This window comes from Sus scrofa, chromosome 6 (assembly GCF_054392235.1).
Source record: "Sus scrofa isolate SSC_HxYL_T2T_F1_AM1 chromosome 6, Sscrofa_HxYL_maternal_Yorkshire_Landrace_v2.0, whole genome shotgun sequence".
In the NCBI taxonomy this organism is placed as follows: Eukaryota; Metazoa; Chordata; class Mammalia; order Artiodactyla; family Suidae; genus Sus; species Sus scrofa.
In genome coordinates this window covers 15,742,730-15,763,042 of record NC_139388.1, presented here as the reverse complement: position 1 = coordinate 15,763,042, position 20,313 = coordinate 15,742,730, and the positions used below count along the sequence as shown (strand labels likewise).

Sequence of the window (20,313 nt, the reverse complement as noted above, 5' to 3'; positions counted from 1 at the left end):
GCCCACGGGTGACCCCAGTGTAGACTGTGGACTTTGGGGGGATAATGATGTGTCAGCGTAGGTTCATCAGTTGTAACAACTGAATACCTCGGCACCTCCTGCTCAGTTTTGCTGTGCCCCTCAAACCACTCTAAGAGATAACAACAACAAAAGGGAAGTGATTATAAAGCTAAGATTTAGCCAAGGGGGTTTTAAAGTGCTTCAGCCACAGAGCTGGAGGATGTCACTCAGATTCTGATACCTGGGACCACAGAATCTTTTGTGGCGGATCCTCTTCTACCCGCTTTGGAGAGTAATTCTTCTTCCCCTGAGCTAAAGGAAACCAGAGCAAACCTCAGCCACCTTCTTATTAAAAGGAAGGGGGAGCTCCCCAGAGCCAGCATGTTGCCACATAGACTTAGCTTTTGAGCCGCCTCCACACAGCCCATCTGAGGGGGAAGCTTTCTGGCACAGGCAGGGCCTAGCAAGCAAGGGCTGGAGTCCCCAGATGAGCCCCCTATCTCAGCCTGAGACCCTCAGCTGCTGAGGTTCCTAAGGTCCTCTCAACTAGGCATTAAAGTGTAGATGCACATGGCTGAGGGCAAGGCAGGGGACTCCTGGAGAGGCGTGTGGTCCAACAGCCTACTGCTCCTTCACACCAAGGCTGAGAGCCAGTCTCAGGGATCCATTTCCAGGCTGTTGTCAAGAACAGCTTTTGTTTCTCTAGAAGAAGAAGAATCAGTTATCACCTGAGAAAGAGATGGTGAGAACCAGAGTATTAAACGGAATATGAACGCGGGAAGGAACTTGAAGGTGTATCTGAAGGGAAAGTGTCCATAATTAGAAAGAAAGCATTGGAGACAGAGGTGTAAACAGATTCACGGGCGGAAGTCCCAAAGCCAAAACAGATTTTAGGTAGAGCCGGCAGGGGCAGGGAGTCTCCCCAGTCATCTTGTGGCACCCATGGACGTCACATATGCCTGACTAGGTGTTCCTCACTTTTAAACTAGAAGGTTGAATTGGACTCACGGTTTTCATAACCTCTCCGGCCTCATTTTTCTTATCTAAGGGACTTGAAGGTGAGTTTGTGACCGAGGTCCGTCTTTAGTGACAAAGCCATTAAATGGAACTTCAGTCTTCTAACTGTTGTATTGCATCCTGAGCCCAAGTGTGAAAACAGATCACATCCCTAGCTTATATCTCTCCACAGGGCAGGTAGACAGCTTCTCCTAGCCTTTGAACCCAGGGCCAAGATTAGAAGCCTCTCCAGGCAAGTGGCCAGGAAGCCCTCTCTTCACTCCAGAGCTGTGAAAGTCAGTTTCTAACTGCATTCCCAATAAAGGCAGTTAGAGATAGAAAGAATGGAAGTAGGAGGTGGTAGCTGACTGGCCAAGACTGGCTTCCAAACCCATCCATAAAATTGACTTAAATTTTAGCTTATATTGATTTATAACAGAAATTCAAATCCCAAGAATAGAGTGAGAAATGGTGAAACTAATGGTGAAGAAATGGTAAGAAATGGTGAAACAGCATGATCCAGGCCCCAGGAGTTCTCACAAAGCGTTGGCCCAGAATCCGGGTGCTTCTGAGCCCCAGGCCTGTCAGGGAGTTAGCCCCAACAGGACCTCCCAATCAGCACACCTGCCAGAAGCCAGGTCCTAGGGAGGTGACCACGTATCAAATACCCAAAGCGTCGCCTCAGCAGACTGTTGAGGCAGCTAAATAAAAGACCAGTGACTCCAGTGTAAGGATCATCTTTTAGGTGAAAATCAATAAGCAACATTTTACAGTATTTTCCCTTAATATACAATACATAACCATAGAAACGTCTGCCATTCTGAGCAAAAGAGCAGCCAACCCACTCGTGGCTTGAGGGCAGAGGGTGGGTAGCTTCCTACCACTTCCTGGCCACCACCATGGCCTTGCCCAGACCTGCGAGCCTCGGGAACAGCTGGGTGCCCTCAGAGCTTGACCTGCCAGGCGCTGGTGCCCCCGGCCATTCTCCTTCCCTGTCAGTTGTGTTCCACCCTGTCAACCCCTCCTCTAAGAAGCACTGCCTGGAGAAGAGAAATAAGGGCAAGCTAAGGTTCTAGGAGGATCCACCTGACGAAAGTCCGGCTGGGGTTCTGCCTGTCCTCTATACGTGATTTAGGGCAGTGAGGGGAAAAGGAAGAGTCAGAAATGCAATAACATTTTATAAACAATAAATTTATTTCCAAATCCTGTATTATAACCAAATTACAAATCCCTCTAGGTCTGTTGTGCTGCTTTACACAAGAATTTTAAAAAACACAGTCACAGCCATGTCATTTATACACCAAGTGTCCCAGACACAGTTTATTTGGATATGGTGGGTCCGGCCACCTCTCATGGTCCTGGCAGCGGCCCGCGCCTGCACTGAGGAATTCCCACTTCCTCCGTGCCAGGGCCTGGCCTCAACAGGTGCCCCCGAGGCCGCGATGTTCACAGATGAAAGGGTTTTGTCAGCAGGCCCAGGGGCTCCGGCCACAGGGCTCAGGACTCAACACCTGGCTCCCCTCCTCTGCAGGCACAGCCTCAGCTCAGAGCCCAAAGCGCGCTGGGGTGCGGCGAGGGGTCATGGGTTCCCCTTGCTCTTTCCGACCTGGAGTGTAGATCTTTGTAGACCTGGAGACACAGCAGAGGGGTTAGGAATCACGCTGCTGTTCACTCCGACCAGGATACACAGTAGGAGCCCGAGGCCTCGCTGGTTCTAACAGTGTGTGAGCAGACTTTGGGGCTGCGGGGTCTTCTCCTCCAGCACATGCCCATTCCCCTTGCCTCCCCATTTGTGATCAGGAGCAGAACAAGATATCACCTCTTTCTGATAGTCCCTGAGGCAGGCTGTGATGGACCTGATAACAACTCCATTCAGATCCCCTAGGAGAGCCTGCAGGCAGCCGTCCCGCCACCTCACCAGGCCACTACTCCAGCTTCTGTAGGTAACTGCTAAACCCTTGGTATTTCCCAAGGGACTGGAGTGTCTCTGTTATTCACGGTGGCCCCTCAGACTACATCTGAGAGTTTATGCAAATGAAATGACTCAGGATGGTGGCCGCCCTACCAGAAAAACCACCCATGTGACGAGAGGGCTGTGCTCTGAGCCTGGTGCCATCAGCCTGGCCTCTGAAATGGGCTGGAAACTAAGTCAGCACATGGGTGCTGATTCAAGCCACATGCCTAGGAAATGGGAGCCCAGTAAAACTCTGGGCCCCAAAGCTCTGGTGAGCTCCCCTGGTATGCCAGGAGGGTCCTGCGGCCCTGAGGACAACGGAAGTGACGCTCAGACCTCACTTTATGCGTCTCTCCCTTTGGTTGGTTCTGACTCTGTCCTTCTGCTATAAACTGTGGGAAACCCAAATCTGTAACAAGTTGGTGGGAAGTGAGGGTGACCCTGGGACTCCCCAACTTGTAGGTGATGACTGAGGTGAAGGCAGTCTTGCAGGGACTCTGCCCTTCACCCGTGCAGTCTGATCTAACCTCCGACACCGGCACAGATGCGGGAGCCCAGGGCTCTCCCCAGCTCTCTCCTAATGGTGTTCGAGCCCTGGCTTGTCGGTAAAGCTGTGAGAACCCCTCTGCTGCTCCAGGCCACCTGGGGGCCCCGACACAACACGACGACGACCAGGACTTGGAGCTGTATTACACCCCTTGAAAGTGTGCCCGGAACTCCTCCCCTGTCTCCAGATGACCACAGTCAGCTTGTCACCCATTCATCTCTGCACATTTAATGTCTCCTAAAACAACCCTGCCTCAAAGCCTGGCTGGTCCAGCACGTGGGCTCCACCCCAGCCAGGGCCCCGAGGCCAAAGCTCACCTGACACTGCCCAGGGGGCTGCGCTTTTCCTGCTCCTGCCGCCGGGCCCGCAGCTGCTCCTCGGCCAGCGCCATCTCCTCCTCCATGGCAGAGGCTTCTTCTTTGGCCCGTCGGCGGTTCTCCTAGAGAAGGGAGAAGTACTGGGGTCGCTGGGGACCGGCAGGTGAGGAGGTCTGGTCTGCACTCATCTCCCTGGTGCAAGCCAGGTGCTGGGTAGCCAGCGCCAGCTCCTGGGGCAGAGCCACACAGCTCCCTGCCCGAGCACCAGGGCCAAAGCTGTTTTTTCTCACAGACTCAAGACAGAGGTTGGACAATTCAGCACTAACCCTACTGTGCATGCCTCAGGGCTCCATTTAATTCAGCATATGCTTATATGCTCATACCAAGTTCACAGCCATGCCAGGAAGTACAGGAAATAGGGAAGAAGTGACATCTGGCTGGAGAGGATGGACATGGGAAGATGTGTGCAGGCCAGTGTGGGAAGGGCCATGCTGAGAAGGGGGGAGCAGAGTCCACAACATTCTGCAACCCAAAATAATGGGTCCAGGCAGTGGCCACCAGTGGACACTAAGACCATCAGGAGACTGAGGAGTAGGTAGAGAATTTATACTGCAGGGATCAGGTGGAGCCCCTGAGCAATCTCTGCATCATGAGAAGTGGGACCACCAGACCGTAGGTGCCTCCGACAGGATCTAAAGGGAAGTTCACAGCACTACGTGCATTTACGCATCCTTGCTCCGAAGAGCTGAACCTGAATCTAACCAACGCTTTAGATTAATTTCTCATTTACACGAGGAACACGGGATAGAGGCATAATTAAACAACACCCTGAGGAAGCAATCAGCCCAAGACAGAACATGGAACATTCTACAAGATGACCAACTTGTTTTCGCCAATAAATGACTGCCATAAAGGGTGAGGGCACAGCTTGTTCCAGAACAAAGGACTTAACATATATGCCAAATTTCAGTATTTGGGCCCTAATTTAATCATGTCAGTTATTGTCCTTGAGATAAAAAGGGAAACCAAACAGATGGCAGACTGAGGCGACATTAAAGATTAAGCCTCCAGGGAGGTTATATTTTAATTTTTTTAAAGTCCTCTTAGGGATGCACATTCGAGAATCTGTGGGTGAAGAGACACACTGTCTGAGACGGCCTTTAAAATATCCCAGGAAAAAAACTGATGTGCGTGGAGTGGGGGTGGGAATGAGAGCAACACAGGTGGCAGAACGCTGATGATTACGGAGGCTACATGAGGAATTCATGGCTTGTTTTTTTCCAGTTTTATGGACATTTGGACTTTTCCATAATTGTTTTTTTAAGGCTCAGCAGATCAAGCAACTGGAGTAGGTGGGAGGACATGAGACAGACCAGCCTGCTGGATCACAGCTTTGATGTTTGAGGGAGAATAAGGGCAGTCAGATGATGCTCTACCTTTGATACCAGGCCGAGGGCAAAAGGGACCCCAGAGCCGAACAGGCCCTCCTGAGAAGAGTGCAGGATCCTTACCTGCCGAGACTTTCCTGCCTGCTTCACGCTGTAGAACATGGGGCCCAGCTCTGCCAGCCACTCTCCGTCCACAGCAGTCACACACTGCATGTACTCCTGCAAGCAGAAGGGCCACAGGGGGCGGTCACAGAAGGGCCACTGCTTTGAGGTGTCCCTCCCACAATCAGGATTTCTGTGGGAAGGGCCCCTGCCCCCAGCCCTGTGAGACTGAAAAAAGCAAGGAAAAGCCCTAGACACTGGAATTCTAATCCCTTCTCCCACCCAAATTCCTCCATGCTTGAGAAAAAGCTCCCTGGTATCTAAAAGAAAAGGCCCACCCCTCAGAAAACCCTTCTAACAACAGCATAAGGGGTTGCTTGTCCCAGGCAACAAGCAGGAAACAATCCTGCCAGCACAGCCAAGGGCATTGTAATCTAGAGGACAACTCTGTATACATTTCCCCAAACAGCCGACTGAAAACCAACTCCCCTGAAAGCAACGCATGTGGCTTCAAGGCTCCTAAGCTCAAAGGTCATCACAGGAGTCAAGGGTTACAAAGGCCTGGCCCAGTCCGGTGGGCCTACGTCATGCAAGCTGCCTCGGCAAAGACTCACCTTGGTGGTCATGACCAACTCATGATAAACAATGTAGTCTGGGGTGTAGCCCATTCCAAAGAGGGAGCTGGTGGGATGCAGGTGGCAAGGCATACCTGTCCGGATATTCACATACTCCCCAATTCCCTAGGGAAGAGACCCAGCAGGTGACCGCATCAGCAAAACACCCCACACCTGGCCAGCTACCCCATCCCTTCATACTGTTTTGACACCGGCTTTTGGGGGAGCCCCAGGGTTGCAGGCTGTACAATGAGAAAGGAAGAACTCTGCCCTGGTACAAAGCATCAGGCCAGGAAGGGGCTCACCTTGAGCTTGGCTGCCTGGTGAAAATAAGCAGCACAGATACACTTCCTGACAATGTCCCAGTCGGTGCCACACGAGGCCAGGCTCATCCGCTGCTGCACCATGATGTCCTTGAGCTGAGCCCGCACCTCCCGGACCTAGAGCAGGACACAGGCGGACAAGCAGAGCCCTCCTCCCCTGCCTCCCACCCCTCGTCCTGACACCCGGTTTATCTGGGCCAGTGCCCCCACCTTTCGCATGGCCTTGGCATGGATGAAATGATCGTTACACCAGATGGTAGAGTAATTATTGTTTTTCCACTGCAAGTAAACATTCAGGTAGGTCAGATGGTCGCTCTCAGGGACAGCAAACTTCTCCCGGATTTGATCGCTCTCCTCCTCTCGGCCCTGGGGAGGAAAAAGGGCCTTTACTCCAAGCACAGGGGAGTCCAGGCCTACTGAGAAGAGCCATCCCACACTATCACCCACTCGCACACACAACTTAAAACACATCCATATGGTGCCTGACAACATAGAAAAAAATTAGTTTAAAACGAAATACTTCATCTAAAATGTGAGGGCTCTGGGACAACCATACTAGGAAAAAATGATCTTGCGAATATTTCCAAACTCTCCCTGAGAGCAACGGATCTAGCCCATCCCTTCCCCTACTGCTTAACATAAAACAGCAAAATCCCTCTTTGGAAACGTTGATTCCTGCCCCTCCGTTCATCTTAATACAATACAGAGAGAAACCACTCCCCTCTCTCAACCGTTCTCAAGCCCCTAACCGCCAAGGCCTCTGGGAAGACGCGCTGGGCAGCATCTCCCACCTTGGGCCTGTAGAAGATGGCTGGGACCGAGAGCATGGAGACGATGAGCAGGATCTCAGAGCTGCAGCCCATGTCGCAGGACACAATGAGCATCTTGGACAGGGCTGGGTCCAGCGGGAACTCCACCATGAGCCGCCCAGTCGAGGTCAGACCACCTGGGACAGAGGAGCAGATCTAGCCAACTGATACGGTGCCAGAAGAGGGAGAACCCAGACACCAGAGCCCATGAGGCCTGCCCAGCTCCTGGCCGCAGCACCTGTGTTGTCCAGGGCCCCGAGGATCCAGAGCTGATACATGGAGTTGAGCATGTTGTCCTCCGGGGGCGGGTCCATGAAGTGGAACTGCAGCAGGTCCTGCACCCCCAGGGACTTGAGCAGCAGCACCACGTTGGCCAGGTTGGTCCGCTGGATCTCAGGCACCGTGGTGGTCAGGAGCTCGTTCTTGTAGGCACTCTGGGTGTAGAGCCTGCAGGGACCGACGCCATGGGCAGTGCACCCAGAGCAGCCAGTGCAGAGAAAAGCCTCCTGCCTTCCCCCACCTCCTTTTCTCTCTGAATCACAAATCTCCACCTATTAAAAACTCAGTCCTGCCAATTCACTGTCTGCTCAAGTGTCCTATGTGCTTGGCTTCATTTCTGGAACCAAGGATCCTGGGACTAGAATTATGGCTAAATTTTTTCTTTTTTTTTTTTCCCCCTGTATTTTCTGAATTTCTGTAGTGAATCCATTATTTTTTAAAAACAGAACAAAAAAGAAAGACAGAATAACTGGAGAAGTGAAAAAGAACCCATGATGTAATGTGTTCAAACGTATCTCCTGGGGGAGGAAGGCTGCAATTACTGGTCACCTGCTACAGGTACATTCTACAGAGGTCTTCCTCCAACCCAAGGCTGCTCACCCCCAGGGCTGCCTGGAGAGGTGACTTCTTCCACTCAGCAGCATAGGATGAGGGAACCAACAGGGGCAGGCCCTCCATGGGTCCCCAGCCTCTAGGATCAGCAGCATCTCTCAGGCGGCTCACAGTCCAAGCCTGCCTGCCCCAACTTGGGCTCCACCCCGGGAAGCAGGCAGCCCAGAACTCCTACCTGAAACACTGACCTGGGCCCGTCCTGCCAGCTCGCCCCGACCTCTGGTTGGCATTGGCCTGGCTGATGGGGTAGATCTGCAGAGCATCCATGCCAATCCTGGGGTTGAAAACCTAGGAGGGAGCAGCGAAGATGTGATTAAGCACAAAGTAAGAGGGAAAGGGGGGGCATCCTTCACACAGAGACAAACCCTGGCAGCTACACATCACAGAGTAAAGGATCTTAGTGACGCAGGCAGCCATATTTTGGGACCAGGAACCTCAAGAAATTTCCCCTAAACACCAGCTCCATGATCCCTATTGAGTCATTTACACTGTGCACTTTGCATTATCACAAGGACCGAATGAGTTAAGCACACGGAAAGATCAGCACTCAGTAAATGTCAGCCGCTGAAACACCACTTCACAAGCAATCCTCACTGGAGGGCCGAGGACCAGGGCCTGCACTCCCACCCCCTGGGCCGAGTTAGTTTTGAGGGAAGGGCCAGGGCTCCAGTGCCTGTGTCTCCTCTTACCTTTAACTTACAATAACCAGAATCGATGACAAACATGATACCGTCGACAGTCAGAGATGTCTCAGCAATGTTGGTGGCAACAATACACTTGCGAACGCCATCCGGAGCCTGGAGCCAGACAGGACGTGCAGGGAAGGAAGGCTGTGTTGTAGGCCCTCAGGTAGGAAGGACCATGCAAGGCGAAGGGCACACCCCAGCCCCGCCAGGAAAGAACAGCTCCTCTCTCCTGCCCTCCTGGCGAGGGAGGCTGGGGGAGCCAAAACAGACATTCTTGCTGTCACACCTTCTGGAAGATTTTGGCCTGGAGGTCAGAAGGCAGCTGGGAATAGATGGGCAGCACGGCCAAGGCAGGTGCGTTCTCCAGTTCCTCCAGGTGCTCCACAATCTGGTCTGAGGTCACCTGAGGGCAAAGAGGCCGTGAGACACCAGAGCCCCAAGCCTCACATGAAGGACACACCCGTCCCTCGCAGTCATGACTGAGGCACGCACCTCAATGTCCTCTTGACCAGGCATGAAGATAAGGATGTCCCCGGGGGCCCCGGACAGGTGCACCTGCAGGGACTGCTTCACTGCGGCCTCCACATAATCCTCCTGCGGGGTCTGCAAACCAGCCAGGGCCGTTAGAGAGGAGAGCTGGGGAACGTGGGCCAGGGACCCCTCCGGGGACCGACAGCCCAGTCCCTGGGCGGGGACTAGACTCTCAGGGCTGCGGCACTTCCAGGTGGGCCTGGCAGCCCTGCCTGGACCCTGTACTTCCACTCCGAAGAAATAACCAAATAAAACCTCCCCAGAGCAGAGTCCTGCATGCAAAACCTTTCCCAACCCAGTACCACACCCACCCTCCCCAACTGGCTCCTCACCAGAGGTCAGTCCAAAAAAAAAGGGCCTCAGTACCTTGCTGAAGAGAATGTCAACAGGGAAGGTACGACCAGGGATGTGGAAGATGGGGACATTGCCAAAAAAGGAAGCAAATTTCTCGGCATCCATAGTGGCCGATGTGACGATGAGTTTCAGATCTGAGCGCCGAGCCACCACCTAACAGAAGAAGTTAGTTAGAGGCTTCCCCACAGGTCTGGGACCCTTGGCTTGCACCCTCCAATCTCATCAGCATCACAGAAGCCAAAGCTGACAAAGAGCTCATTAGATTTGCAACAATCCTGAGGACTGAATCCACGGGGCCAGAGCCAGAAGAGCCATGAGTCACTTGGTTGAGCGAGAGAGTAAACCACACCACCAGGTCTGAATTCGGCAACCAGGGGCCTCGGGGGCAACTGTGGCCTGGTCAGCGATCCTCTCAGCTTCCCCTGGGGAGGCCGCAGCCCACCTGGAGCGCCTCGGTCACAAACTCGTGCCAGTGAGCCAGCCCAGGCCCCTCAGGTGCAGCGGGGTGGACCCGCAGCCCTCACCTCCCGGAGCAGCCCGAAGAGCACGTCGGTGTTGAGGGAGCGCTCGTGGGCCTCGTCCATGATGATGGCGCTGTAGTGATCCAGGTCCGCTTCCCGGAGGGACTCTCGCAGCAGGATCCCGTCGGTCATGTACTTGATCAAGGTGCTTTCGGAAGTGCAGTCTTCAAAGCGGATGGCGTAACCCACCTGGAGGCCAGAGAGACGGTGCAGAAGCTCTGGGCACGAGCTCGCCACCAGCTCCCGGCAAGCCGGGTCCAGGCCTCAGCAGATCGGCTCAAATGATAGACCTCGCCAGGTGACAGCCCAAAGCTCAGCCCTCAGGGCCACTCACCTCCTCGCCAAGGTTTCCCCCCATCTCTTCACTGACTCTCTTGGCCACCGACATGGCGGCCACCCGGCGGGGCTGGGTGCACCCAATCATGCCATAGTCCGTGTACCCATCTTCATGCAAGTACTGGGTCAGCTGAGTGGTCTTCCCACTCCCTGTCTCCCCAACCACGATCACGATGCTGTTATCTCTGCAAGGGAGAGAAGACAAAGGGTGAATCAGCCCCAGCGGAAAGCCCCTCCCTTCTGCACATCCAGCTGTCCAAGGAGCATCCCTGCTTAGAGAGGATTTCCCTGGGAAAACAGTCTCATACTAAGACAACGCCTGAAAAGTCTAGAAGATGGAGAGGTTTGAACAAGTGAACTAAAACAAATCAATGTCATCTTGCTTACTTCGTGCAGAAGAGCCCAGGGCACCCAGGTCAGGGATAAAATCCTTTCCCTTCTCCATTAGATGTCATGCCCCAGAGAAAAGCAGCTACAGAGCACACACAGGAGACAAAGGGACACCAGATTCAATATTAGAGTCCTGGCCCGTGGATGAAGTTACCTAATAATCGTGAGGAGTTCCTGCTGTACAGCAAAGATGGGCAGGTACTGCCTCTGCTCCAGAATTGACTTCTTCTTTGCAAATTCACTGCTGGCTTCACTCTTTTTCTTCATGTGATCCGCAAACTTCTGCTCTGTCCTGAGAACACACAGCAGCCTAAGTGCCCTGCTGGGTCTCCCGCCTTTTCCAGCCTAGGTTACTGCCCTCCTTCCTATACCATGAGTGAGAACTGCCTCAACTGTGCCATAAATCTTTGAGACCCTAGAGCTGCCAGGTGCTGCTCGTCTCCTCTGGGCTAAGGGACTGTCTGCGATCCATCACCCACAACCTGCTCAACGCCCCCGGGACAGACAGCTGCACTGGGCTCTGAGGACTTGCAGATTAGCAGGTAGGCAAGTCCCCTGCCCTGAAAGAGTTCAGCCAGAAGAGGAGCTGAAATGCACAGCTCATTCATTACCTTGGACAGAACAACCTCAGGCAACTTCGGCACCACACGTAAAGGGCGGAAAGAGGAGTGGTGGTTACAGTCAGGACCAAGGTCAGACTCCCTGGGGCAGCAGAGACTGTAAGGCTTTATTTACAAAGAACTGTGCGAACAATCCCACTTGACATTGACCTACAGCTTCCACGCAACGCTCCAACGCTCATCCCCAGACTCCAAAGCACCAAGTAGGTTAGCCAGGCGGTGCAGCAAACAGGCACCAGCCCTGCCTTACCTACGTTACTGTACAATTTCCACCCGCCCCTTCCCCAGGGGACTCTGCCTCCACTGGATCAACCCCATACTCTGGCAAGCTTTCTAATGTCCCAGTCACTCCTGGTCAGCTAACAGTTAATACCTGTGGGATTAGGTTAACCAGAGACTAACAAGGGTGGATCAATAGCATTAACTGCTCATTTCTCACAGGATAGGGAGAATTATTAACCCAGACGACAGTTCCACAGGAGTTCAAAGGATGAGACTCAGAAGGGACATTACAGTTCAGCCACCTACACAATGAGGGAAGCCCAATAAGCAGCTACTGCCCATTTGCTTAAAAGCCCCTATGAATAGGAAAGTCACCACCCGGTAAGACAACCCCTTCTATTTTCAAACTTCTGTTAAAAATAGTTCTTCCTCATGTTGGACCAAAATCTAAGAGGGCCTAGTGCACTTTGCTGCCCCAAAAGTCTGGAAGGCACTCTAGCAGAGTGACTGAGAGCATGCATTCCGAGGCAAGCCTGCCTGGGCGTGAACCTCACTCCACCACTTACTGGCAGGGTGACTCCAAACCCGCCTGGGCCTCAACCTCCTCACAGGAAAAATGGGAATGCTAACACCTGTCCCACGAGATCGCCGTGAGCTTCCAATGATCAGCAGCTATGAGGTGTGTTGTGCTGCTCGCACAGAGCAAGCTCCTACAGCAGCAATGGGGGCAGTAAGAAGGTTATCTAGGAAAAGCTGAAAATGGTAGAGGAGAGAAACCAAGAGGAAGGGACCAGAGACTCAAAGTGACATCTTCATTTTCCTATTGCCAGTGACGAATCCTATCAGTTCCCCTGTGGCCCTGTCCACAGAGGCACCCGCTGCCAACGAGACACCCACCTATAGTCCACTTTACCGTCCTCTGTCAGAGCTTTATCCGGCTCCTCTTCTTTTTTGACGCCCATTATGTCTCCCAGTTTGGTTCCAGCCAGTTCCCAGTGTTTGTGTTGAGCCTGAAAAAAACACAAAGACAATCACTCCATCCCCGTAGTATGAATGTGGTCAACAGAAAACCAACCCCGTCTGACAACAGGCTTCAAGGAGCAGGCGGTAAGTTCCCACAGGGCAGCGGTGGCACCAAGCTGCTGTCCCCCAGTCTTCGGCCTGCTGCCCCCGAGTCACCAGGCCCTGGGCGGTCTCAGCGAGGCCCTGTGGGGGGAACTCGATGCCCTCCCCTGGAGGCTGATTCTTCTCCCACAGGTGTCCTCCAACCACCAAGAGGAACCCTACCTGAGAACCCATCTTTAAAGAGAAGGAAAAAAAAGACACATGTAGAGACTCCCTGGCCCCAGGTGATGAGAAACAAACCTTTTTGCGTTCCTTTTGCTCCCTGTGCTTCCGCACCGTTTGGCTGCCTTTTCGAGCAATAATGGCCAGGTCAGAAGTGGCGTCCTTGACTGGAATCACAGGCTCAGGCTGCAGGAGGTGGAGGAAAGAGAGAAACTCCGCACTGCTCATGAACCTCAACAAGAAGGTCCACTTGGCACCGGCACTAGGAAACGAAGGCTGCTACCCTACCCCGTCATCATGGGGCTTTTTCCTCCACCTTCCTTCCTCTTGCTTCCCTCCTCCACTCCAGGTCCCCCTGGGCTGTCGTCTCCCAGACCACAGAGGAGCCTCACCTGCTTGGTGAAGACGATGCGCCCGTCCAGAAAGGGAGGCACCAGGTTGTGCACCATCAGATGCACTTTGGCTGCACTGTCCTCCTCGAAGTCCTCGTCCACCTCCAGCCGGTGCACCACCCCGCTGGTGAGCATGCGGTTGGTCTCCCAGCGCTCGTTATCCTGTGAGGACACAACAGGAGGCCACACTCAGCTGCAACCGCAAGGTCATCCTGCAAGGTCCCAGGCATGGCGGTGACACCTCGGGTCCTGACAGAAGGGCCGTGGGGGCTGCAGAGATGTCACAGGTCTCTCGACCGTGGGGCTCCTGAGACAGAGCTGCGAATCCCAAGTCACCTGTGGTACTTTTTCCAAGAAGCAGCCCTTTACATCAAAGTCAGAACCTCTTATGGATACACAAACAGCGACTGTCCCCGGCCTCAATCAGGACACAAAGACCATAGAGCCGGGTCCCACCCTCCCAGTTCTCATCAACAGTCCCCCTCCAGGAAGTACTGCAAAAGAGAGAAGTTATGCTCTGGCTCGGTTTCTTTTTCTTTTTTTCTCCTTGTCTTCTTAGGGCCGCACCTGTGGCATATGGAGCTTTCCAGGCTAGAGGTCGAATTGGAGCTACAGCTACCAGCCTACGCCACAGCCACAGCAATGCCAGATCTGAGCTGCGTCTGTGACCTACACCACAGCTCATGGCAACACCAGATCCTTAACCCACTGAGCAAGGCCAGGGATCAAACCTGCATCCTCATGGATACTAGTCAGATTCATTTCCTCTGAGCCACGATGGGAACTCCGGGCTGTTTTCTTAAAGCTACTGAGAAGTTCCTCACTCACTCCTCTACCTCCAAAGATAACACAACCTCTGCCACTTAGTAATGGGGAGGCGAGCTGTGCCATCAGCAGGTACAGGGGACCTGCCGCTTCTCCAGCTGAATCTACTCCACCTGCTTCGGGAGCCTCACCTCATTGATCTGTCTCCGCTGAGCCGAAATGCGCTTCTGCTTCTGTTTATGCAGATGCTGCTCCCGCCTCCTCACATAGTCCTCAGAGGAGTAGGCCAAGGGGTTGTGGAACTCATCATAGCCCTCGTCCATCATGTACCAATCCCGGTCGGCTTGCTGCAGCGCAAAAGACACAGCCATGAGAACAAGGTGCAAGATGTGGCCAGAATGGGAGGGAATGTTTAGTAAGAAGTCATGGGTGCAGTGGAGCCACCCTTGTGAAAGGGGCAGCAGAGGCCACCCTGCTGGAAGGAGAGCCACCTAGAGGTGAAGCTTAGTTCACAGTGCAGGCCATGACAGCACTTCTTACATTTACCACAAGGTGGCACCAGCACACAACTATAAAAGTTAGGTTGGCCCTGCATCAGGGGAGAAGTCTCAGCATGGAGCCTCTTCCTGGAAAGACTCCAGGCTTCAGGACAGAAAGCGGCTCAGGCTTCCTGAGACCGTCCAATTCCACTAGAGTGGCACCCATGACCCTTGTGCCCTGACACCCGTCACCCACGCACCTACAGATGGCCACCACCCCTCGTTCAGGTCCTCAGAGATGCGGTTTTTACCCTCTGGTCATCCTCCCACTGCTGCCGTTCCTCTTCCGTGTCAAACGAAATTCCTTCTTCGCCATCCTCACGCCTTCCTAAGGGTGAACATGCAGAAGATCAGTCTGCTCAGGCCGTATATCCCCAGTGGCCTCAGAGAGACCTGACAAGCCACACAGCCCCAGGACAGCTCTGTCCCACCCCACCAGATGGTGACCCTGCTTCCCTGCCTCCCACTTCCACCCTGCCTTACCTCGGCCCCTGGACAGACGTGGGGTGGACCCCAGGTGTCTTCTGTCATCGGCCCACTCATTGTACTTGTAAGATGGGGTTGGCAGAGGTGTGTCATCCGAGTACCTGCTCCTCACAGACCTGGGGAACAGTGCAACCAGCCTCACCAAACCTCACTAGGCTGAGGCGTATCCACCACCTGCACCCCAGGCCCAATCACAGGCTCCCTGTGCCACCCACCCAGAGGACCTGGGCTGTTCAGCCCAGAATGTCACCTGTCCCTATCCCGACTGGATGGCCGGTGACTCCGCTCAGAATCCCGATAGGAAGGCGTTGGGGAGGGCGACTCCCACTGCGAGCGCCTTGAGGAGCCATAGCCACTGTCCTCTTCCTCCCAGGTAGATCTTGAAGGGGTGGCTGCATCTGCAGCATAAAAGACACATTTAATTTAACTGAGACTTGGCTCTAGAGCCACTAGACGAAAGTCAATTCTCCAAATTTCTTCCTTTTACTATTTATAAACTTGGAACTTATTTGCAATGGATAAGACGGTTTTGAGAGCTTCTAAAGATATATGAATTTTAATGGTCCAATTTTCACCTGTGTCTATAACCTTTTAAGGACTATCCAATTTATCTGTCAACATTCTTCTTGAATACACCTATATCTTTGTAACAAAATCCTTCTTCTGCCTCCCCCCACCCCCACCCCCACCCCCACTCCCTGTTCTCTCCTACCATTTGGAAAACGGACCATTCAGCAAACTGCCACATCACGTTAAGAGACCATATCCACCTGGACTGAGACGTCCACGCCTCTGCCAACTGAGTCTACTGACTCAGAAGCAAGTATTTCAAGAAGTTCACAGTAGAATCAGGAATTCTGACCCAATCCCAATGAGGATAGAGTTTTGCACCCTGCCTCTCACATACTCGGCCCTCATAAATCAGTCAACAGGGCGGACTACCTTTAGGCCGGTGTCGGGGGCTCTCGGGCTCGTTTCTTCTGCTGCTGCGCTCTGACCCTCCATCCCGCTCTGATCTGCTGCTGTGCCTGCTTCTATCCCGCTCATCTGTCAAGAGTTACAGGCAGAGCTTAGAAAACACATGCCCTGTCCTAATTTCCACCCCTCTTTGCCCTAGAGAAGGACAGGCCTACCCACTCACTCACAGGTGCAACCTCACTGCTCTAACGCAATCCATGGCCTCCTGAAACTCACACATGCCCATTCTTTCAAGGACAAAAATTAGTTACTCGCTAGAAAGTGTCAAACTCACAGTAACAGTTATTTCCCTGCAAGAATTCAAAAAATAGTAGTTATAAGTCTATAATGAATAACTACTTAATAGTTACAAGCCCACAAGCTATAGAGCGCAAACACTGGCTTCTCAAACATACTACCCTTTGCCCCCTTTATCATCAACTTCCACACTAAAATAGAGCAAAGGAGCTGTGTTGCAAGTAACAGCTCTTTTCTTTAACTGCCCACTAGTCTCAATACCAACCAGGCTGACAGTCTCCAAATGGAGCTCCCTAACTAATGGGCGTTATAAAAACCCCAACAACAGGAAAAGGCCAACACGTTAATGCAGGCACTTGACAAGACACTAGGAACTCTGCCGGGCCCTTTACCTCTGTCTCTCTTGCGGTCGCCATCTCGATCCCGAGGCCTCTCCTTCTTCCGATCCTTCTCTTCTTTGGACGAGGCATAAACGCCATGTTCTCGCCGCTCCCGCTCTCTCTGCCGACTGCGTTCCCAAAACTCTTCACTCACGCCACCAGGATGCGATGGAGTCTCTACCCGAGCCGATCGATAATGTCTGAAACAGGCAGGGAAGCTGGTAAAAGGCTTGTCCAGAGAAGGAAAACCTGCCTCAAACCGTTGGCTTTGCCAAACAAGTGATCTGGCCTTTTTCATTTTCTCTCTCTGGTGCAGCAGGCTTGCATATGGTGACAATCGTAAGCATTTCTAACCTCCATCATTTTACTCTATGGTCGCCTTGGAACGGTTCCTCCAAATCTGAAGAAAACATCAATTCCTATTTACCCTCCATGTGATATAATCAACATACAATTTAAAACATCCTAAATGTCCAACAGGAACACTGAGAGATAAACACAGAATGTTATGTTCTGGGCTCCACTCTCATTGCCTTTAGGGCAAGCCACCCTAAGGCCTTTACCTGTCTCTTCGGCTACTTCGGCCAGCCTGGTCACTGCCCTCCTCCTCAGCGTCCCTCTGGTCATCTTTGCTCTCTTCCCAGTCCTTGTAGGAAGAGATTCTGGACTTCTTCTTATCCTCTCCATCATCCTTCTCCTCTCTCTCCCTCCTTTTCAGGGAAGCCAACAAGTCCAGTCCCAGCAATGACGGGCGGGGAGCAGGGGCCTTAAAGACGTGCTGCTCACTAGCTGCACTTTTGGTTTTACAGATAAGACCGCCAACCTGAGAGTCGGCATCAGTGCCTTCCAATCGGTGGAGGGAGGCATCCTCGATGGTGTCCTCCATGACAGGCTCTGAGATTTCTGAAAGGAAAACAAACCATTTGGCATTAGACATAAGAAGAGGAAAGGCTTGACTGTGCTATATCCCAGAGTAACTGTAGCCACATGCATATTTGGTGCGTTGACCTCTTCTCCAGGACCAAAATTCCTTTAATTACCTCTTAACCAAGACCTGTCCATCAAGTCACTGACAATCTCAAAAGATCTTCCTAATCCCACCCCAACACACATCCGAAATAGATACTTGCACGCACACACAGACACACCTGGATCCAAGAGGGCAGCATCCAGGCAAGAACAGACCTCACTAAGAGATACTTACTAGAGCATGGTGGTATCTCAAAAGGGAGTATAAGGATAACACCACTAGATTTAACATCAGAAATCTCTACTATCCAGGCCCTTGACATTTTCTGCCTGTGTGATTGTAAGCAAATAACTTAACTTTCAGTTAGGCATAATTTCCTCCCCCACTTATGGGGGGGAGAGCCCCATGGGATATGGAGTTCCCAGGCCAGGATCGACTCCAAGCCAGAGTCATAAATTACTCCACAGCTGCAGCAACGCCAGATCCTTAACTCACTGTGATGGGCCAGGGATCCAACCTGCTCCCCTGCCACTGCAGATCCCACTGCACCAAAGCATGAACTCCTAGGCATAACTTCTATATCTGCAAAGTGAAAATACTTTTTGCTCTATCTGATCCTTGGAGTTGTTGTGAGAATCAAACAAGAAAGTTTAGTAAAAGCACTCTGTAACCATAAAGAGTTACAGAAATGTGGCTGTTACATTATTTCACTTGCTGTGCTCCTAGACACTGATTGGATCCCTCATCGTTTTTTCTACGTAAGTTCTTCCTCCTCTCCCTTCTTTTAAACTACAGCTACAGCGGAGCAGAGATGTTGATAAGGCTACTATCCATGCAGTCTATACTTAAACGCATTTTCTGGGCCAGGTAAGTTCAGTAGAAAAGAATTACCTCACGGCAGTTGAAATCTGTCTAATGACAATTCATGTTCTCCAAAAATGTTGATGAGAAGCATCAGGCTTGGGAATGGTACTTCTGAAAAAGTATTTAGGTAACTGTAAGATTTCCTGGCACTCAACTTGTAACAAACTCCTCTTTTTCTTCCCACTATACACCATCTACTTATAAATATTCTGAATGCTTGACTAACTTCCCTCATTCCAACAAGTCAGTGAAGCAAAGAACTATCAAGTGCTAGGGTACCACCAGAATCCAGACTGTTGTGCCCAGCTTTAATTAACATGCAGAGCTTTCTAGAAGAATATTGCCAAACAGACAACACATAGTATGGTCAAAGAAACAAGAATTTCCTTTTTTAAAAATGCCATTAGGGGAGTTCCCGTCGTGGCGCAGTGGTTAACGAATCCGACTAGGAACCATGAGGTTGCGGGTTCGATCCCTGCCCTTGCTCAGTGGGTTAACGATCCGGCGTTGCCGTGAGCTGTGGTGTAGGTTGCAGATGCGGCTCAGATCCCGCGTTGCTGTGGCCCTGTCGTAGGCCGGTGGCTACAGCTCCGATTGGACCCCTAGCCTGGGAACTTCCATATGCCGCGGGAGCGGCCCAAGAAATAGCAACAACAACAACAACAAAAAGACAAAAAGACAAAAAAAATTTTAAAAAAAATGCCATTAGGTAGAAGGGAAAAGGGAAAGCTACCTACTGGTGATATCTGTACTCATGTGAGCAAATCCAGGAAGGTAGGACATACAGACTCTGCTCAGTAGTCTGAACTAGAAAAAATACCCCTAGTATGTCATTTTATGCAGGAGAACCTTGTCTGTCTTAATGACTACTACGCCCAGTGCCTACAACAGAACCATGTGAAGAATTAATGAATGAACAAGTTTAAACTGATTAAAGGAGATAGGGAGCCAGAAATTCCTAAAGACAGCAAGGACAGGTACTAGGAGCACAGGAAAAAGAGTTTGACAGGACAACGAGTGGCTGAGGAGTTAACTGCTGTTTTGCGAATAAGTATTAATGGTAAAGAAGCCACAAGAGGTATAAGGAAAATAGTGAAGAAAGAAACTGAATATATTCATTCAATAATTATTCACTGACAGCTTTCTGTGAGCCAGTCGTTGTTCTGGGCATTAGAGATAGAGAAGAGAAGAGACAAAAGTCCAGACCTTCTTGGAGTTGACATTCTAGCAGAGGATATCGCCTGATAGAGATACCACTGTGACAGAGAAGAGGAAGCCCAAAGAACCCCTACTGGGTTCGGAGTCCGTCTGGGAGTGGGCTAATGCGGAGGCCTAAGGAAGGGAGCAGGTGACGCCCAGGGCAGCATCCCTGGACCTCAGCGGGGACGCACCAAAATGCAGGATCTGATCAGAATAAAGAGGAAGGCCGCGGCAGGCTGTCCTGCGCAATATCCCTACAGCGAATAAGGCACACTGGCTGACAAAGACAAGGATTCCCAAGTCTAGGCCCAAACCCGAAAGAGGGACCAATATCCGCTGCCTGGAGCCACCACGACTGGGTAAGAAAAGGTCGGAAAGGAAGAAGGGACACTCACCTCACCACGCCCGACTCTCGAGACCTTCTGTCCCGGATTCTGGGGCGCTGGCGCAGCCACTCCTCGCTCAGAACGTCTCAGAAAGCCAAAACCCGCACCTTGAAAGCGGCCATCGTTGTCCCATAATACTTTGCGCGGTCCCCTCTATCCGTCCAAAGATACCATCGAGATCAGCCCGGAAAACGCGAGTTCCTAGTGCGGGGCGGAAGGGGACCACGC

At 52.0% G+C, this 20,313-nt stretch overlaps 2 protein-coding genes across 5 annotated transcripts in view; one reads left to right on the top strand and one right to left on the bottom strand.

Annotated features, from left to right (window-relative positions):
• The window catches only part of PMFBP1 (polyamine modulated factor 1 binding protein 1), a 509,524-nt gene extending 501,899 nt beyond the window's left edge, over positions 1-7,625 (top strand). Inside the window, exon 41 of the mRNA XM_084959706.1 lies at positions 3,495-7,625. Within this exon, the coding sequence (XP_084815832.1) occupies positions 3,495-3,559 (65 nt within the window). The 3' untranslated portion in view covers positions 3,560-7,625. The remainder of the gene's footprint in view (positions 1-3,494) is intronic.
• DHX38 (DEAH-box helicase 38) lies at positions 2,172-20,221 on the bottom strand. Of its 4 annotated transcripts, none has more exons than XR_014805561.1 (28): positions 20,095-20,221; positions 18,527-18,610; positions 17,229-17,568; positions 16,678-16,865; positions 16,013-16,117; positions 15,321-15,468; positions 15,068-15,186; positions 14,836-14,912; positions 14,237-14,392; positions 13,281-13,442; positions 12,967-13,074; positions 12,499-12,611; positions 10,914-11,051; positions 10,368-10,554; positions 10,037-10,222; positions 9,525-9,665; positions 9,120-9,230; positions 8,914-9,030; positions 8,631-8,738; positions 8,130-8,229; positions 7,289-7,497; positions 7,033-7,187; positions 6,452-6,607; positions 6,224-6,358; positions 5,919-6,044; positions 5,326-5,421; positions 3,815-3,936; positions 2,172-2,625 (listed from the first exon to the last, which is right to left on the bottom strand). XR_014805561.1 is itself a non-coding variant. In XM_021093856.2 (28 exons), exons 3-28 carry the CDS (start codon positions 17,549-17,551, stop codon positions 2,541-2,543), a joined length of 3,684 nt encoding a protein of 1,227 aa, XP_020949515.1. In that variant the 5' UTR covers positions 17,552-17,568; positions 18,527-18,610; positions 20,095-20,221; the 3' UTR covers positions 2,172-2,540. The 4 variants fall into 4 exon arrangements, 2 of the variants coding, with proteins under 2 accessions (XP_020949515.1, XP_020949516.1); XM_021093856.2 differs by having other exon boundaries at positions 8,117-8,229; XR_014805562.1 differs by lacking the exon at positions 18,527-18,610.
• Between the last annotated feature and the right edge of the window lie 92 nt (positions 20,222-20,313).

What these genes read in the sequence shown, in the direction of transcription:
- DHX38 (XM_021093856.2), bottom strand. Translation starts at nt 17,551, where the DNA reads ATGGAGGACACCATCGAGGATGCCTCCCTCCACCGATTGGAAGGCACT. An exon ending in AGCAAAAGGAACGCAAAAAG is followed by an intron (nt 12,612 to 12,966) that starts GTTTGTTTCTCA and finishes TGTTTTTTTCAG; the next exon opens with GCTCAACACAAACACTGGGA. An exon ending in GACGGTAAAGTGGACTATAG is followed by an intron (nt 11,052 to 12,498) that starts GTGGGTGTCTCG and finishes GTGTGTTCTCAG; the next exon opens with GACAGAGCAGAAGTTTGCGG.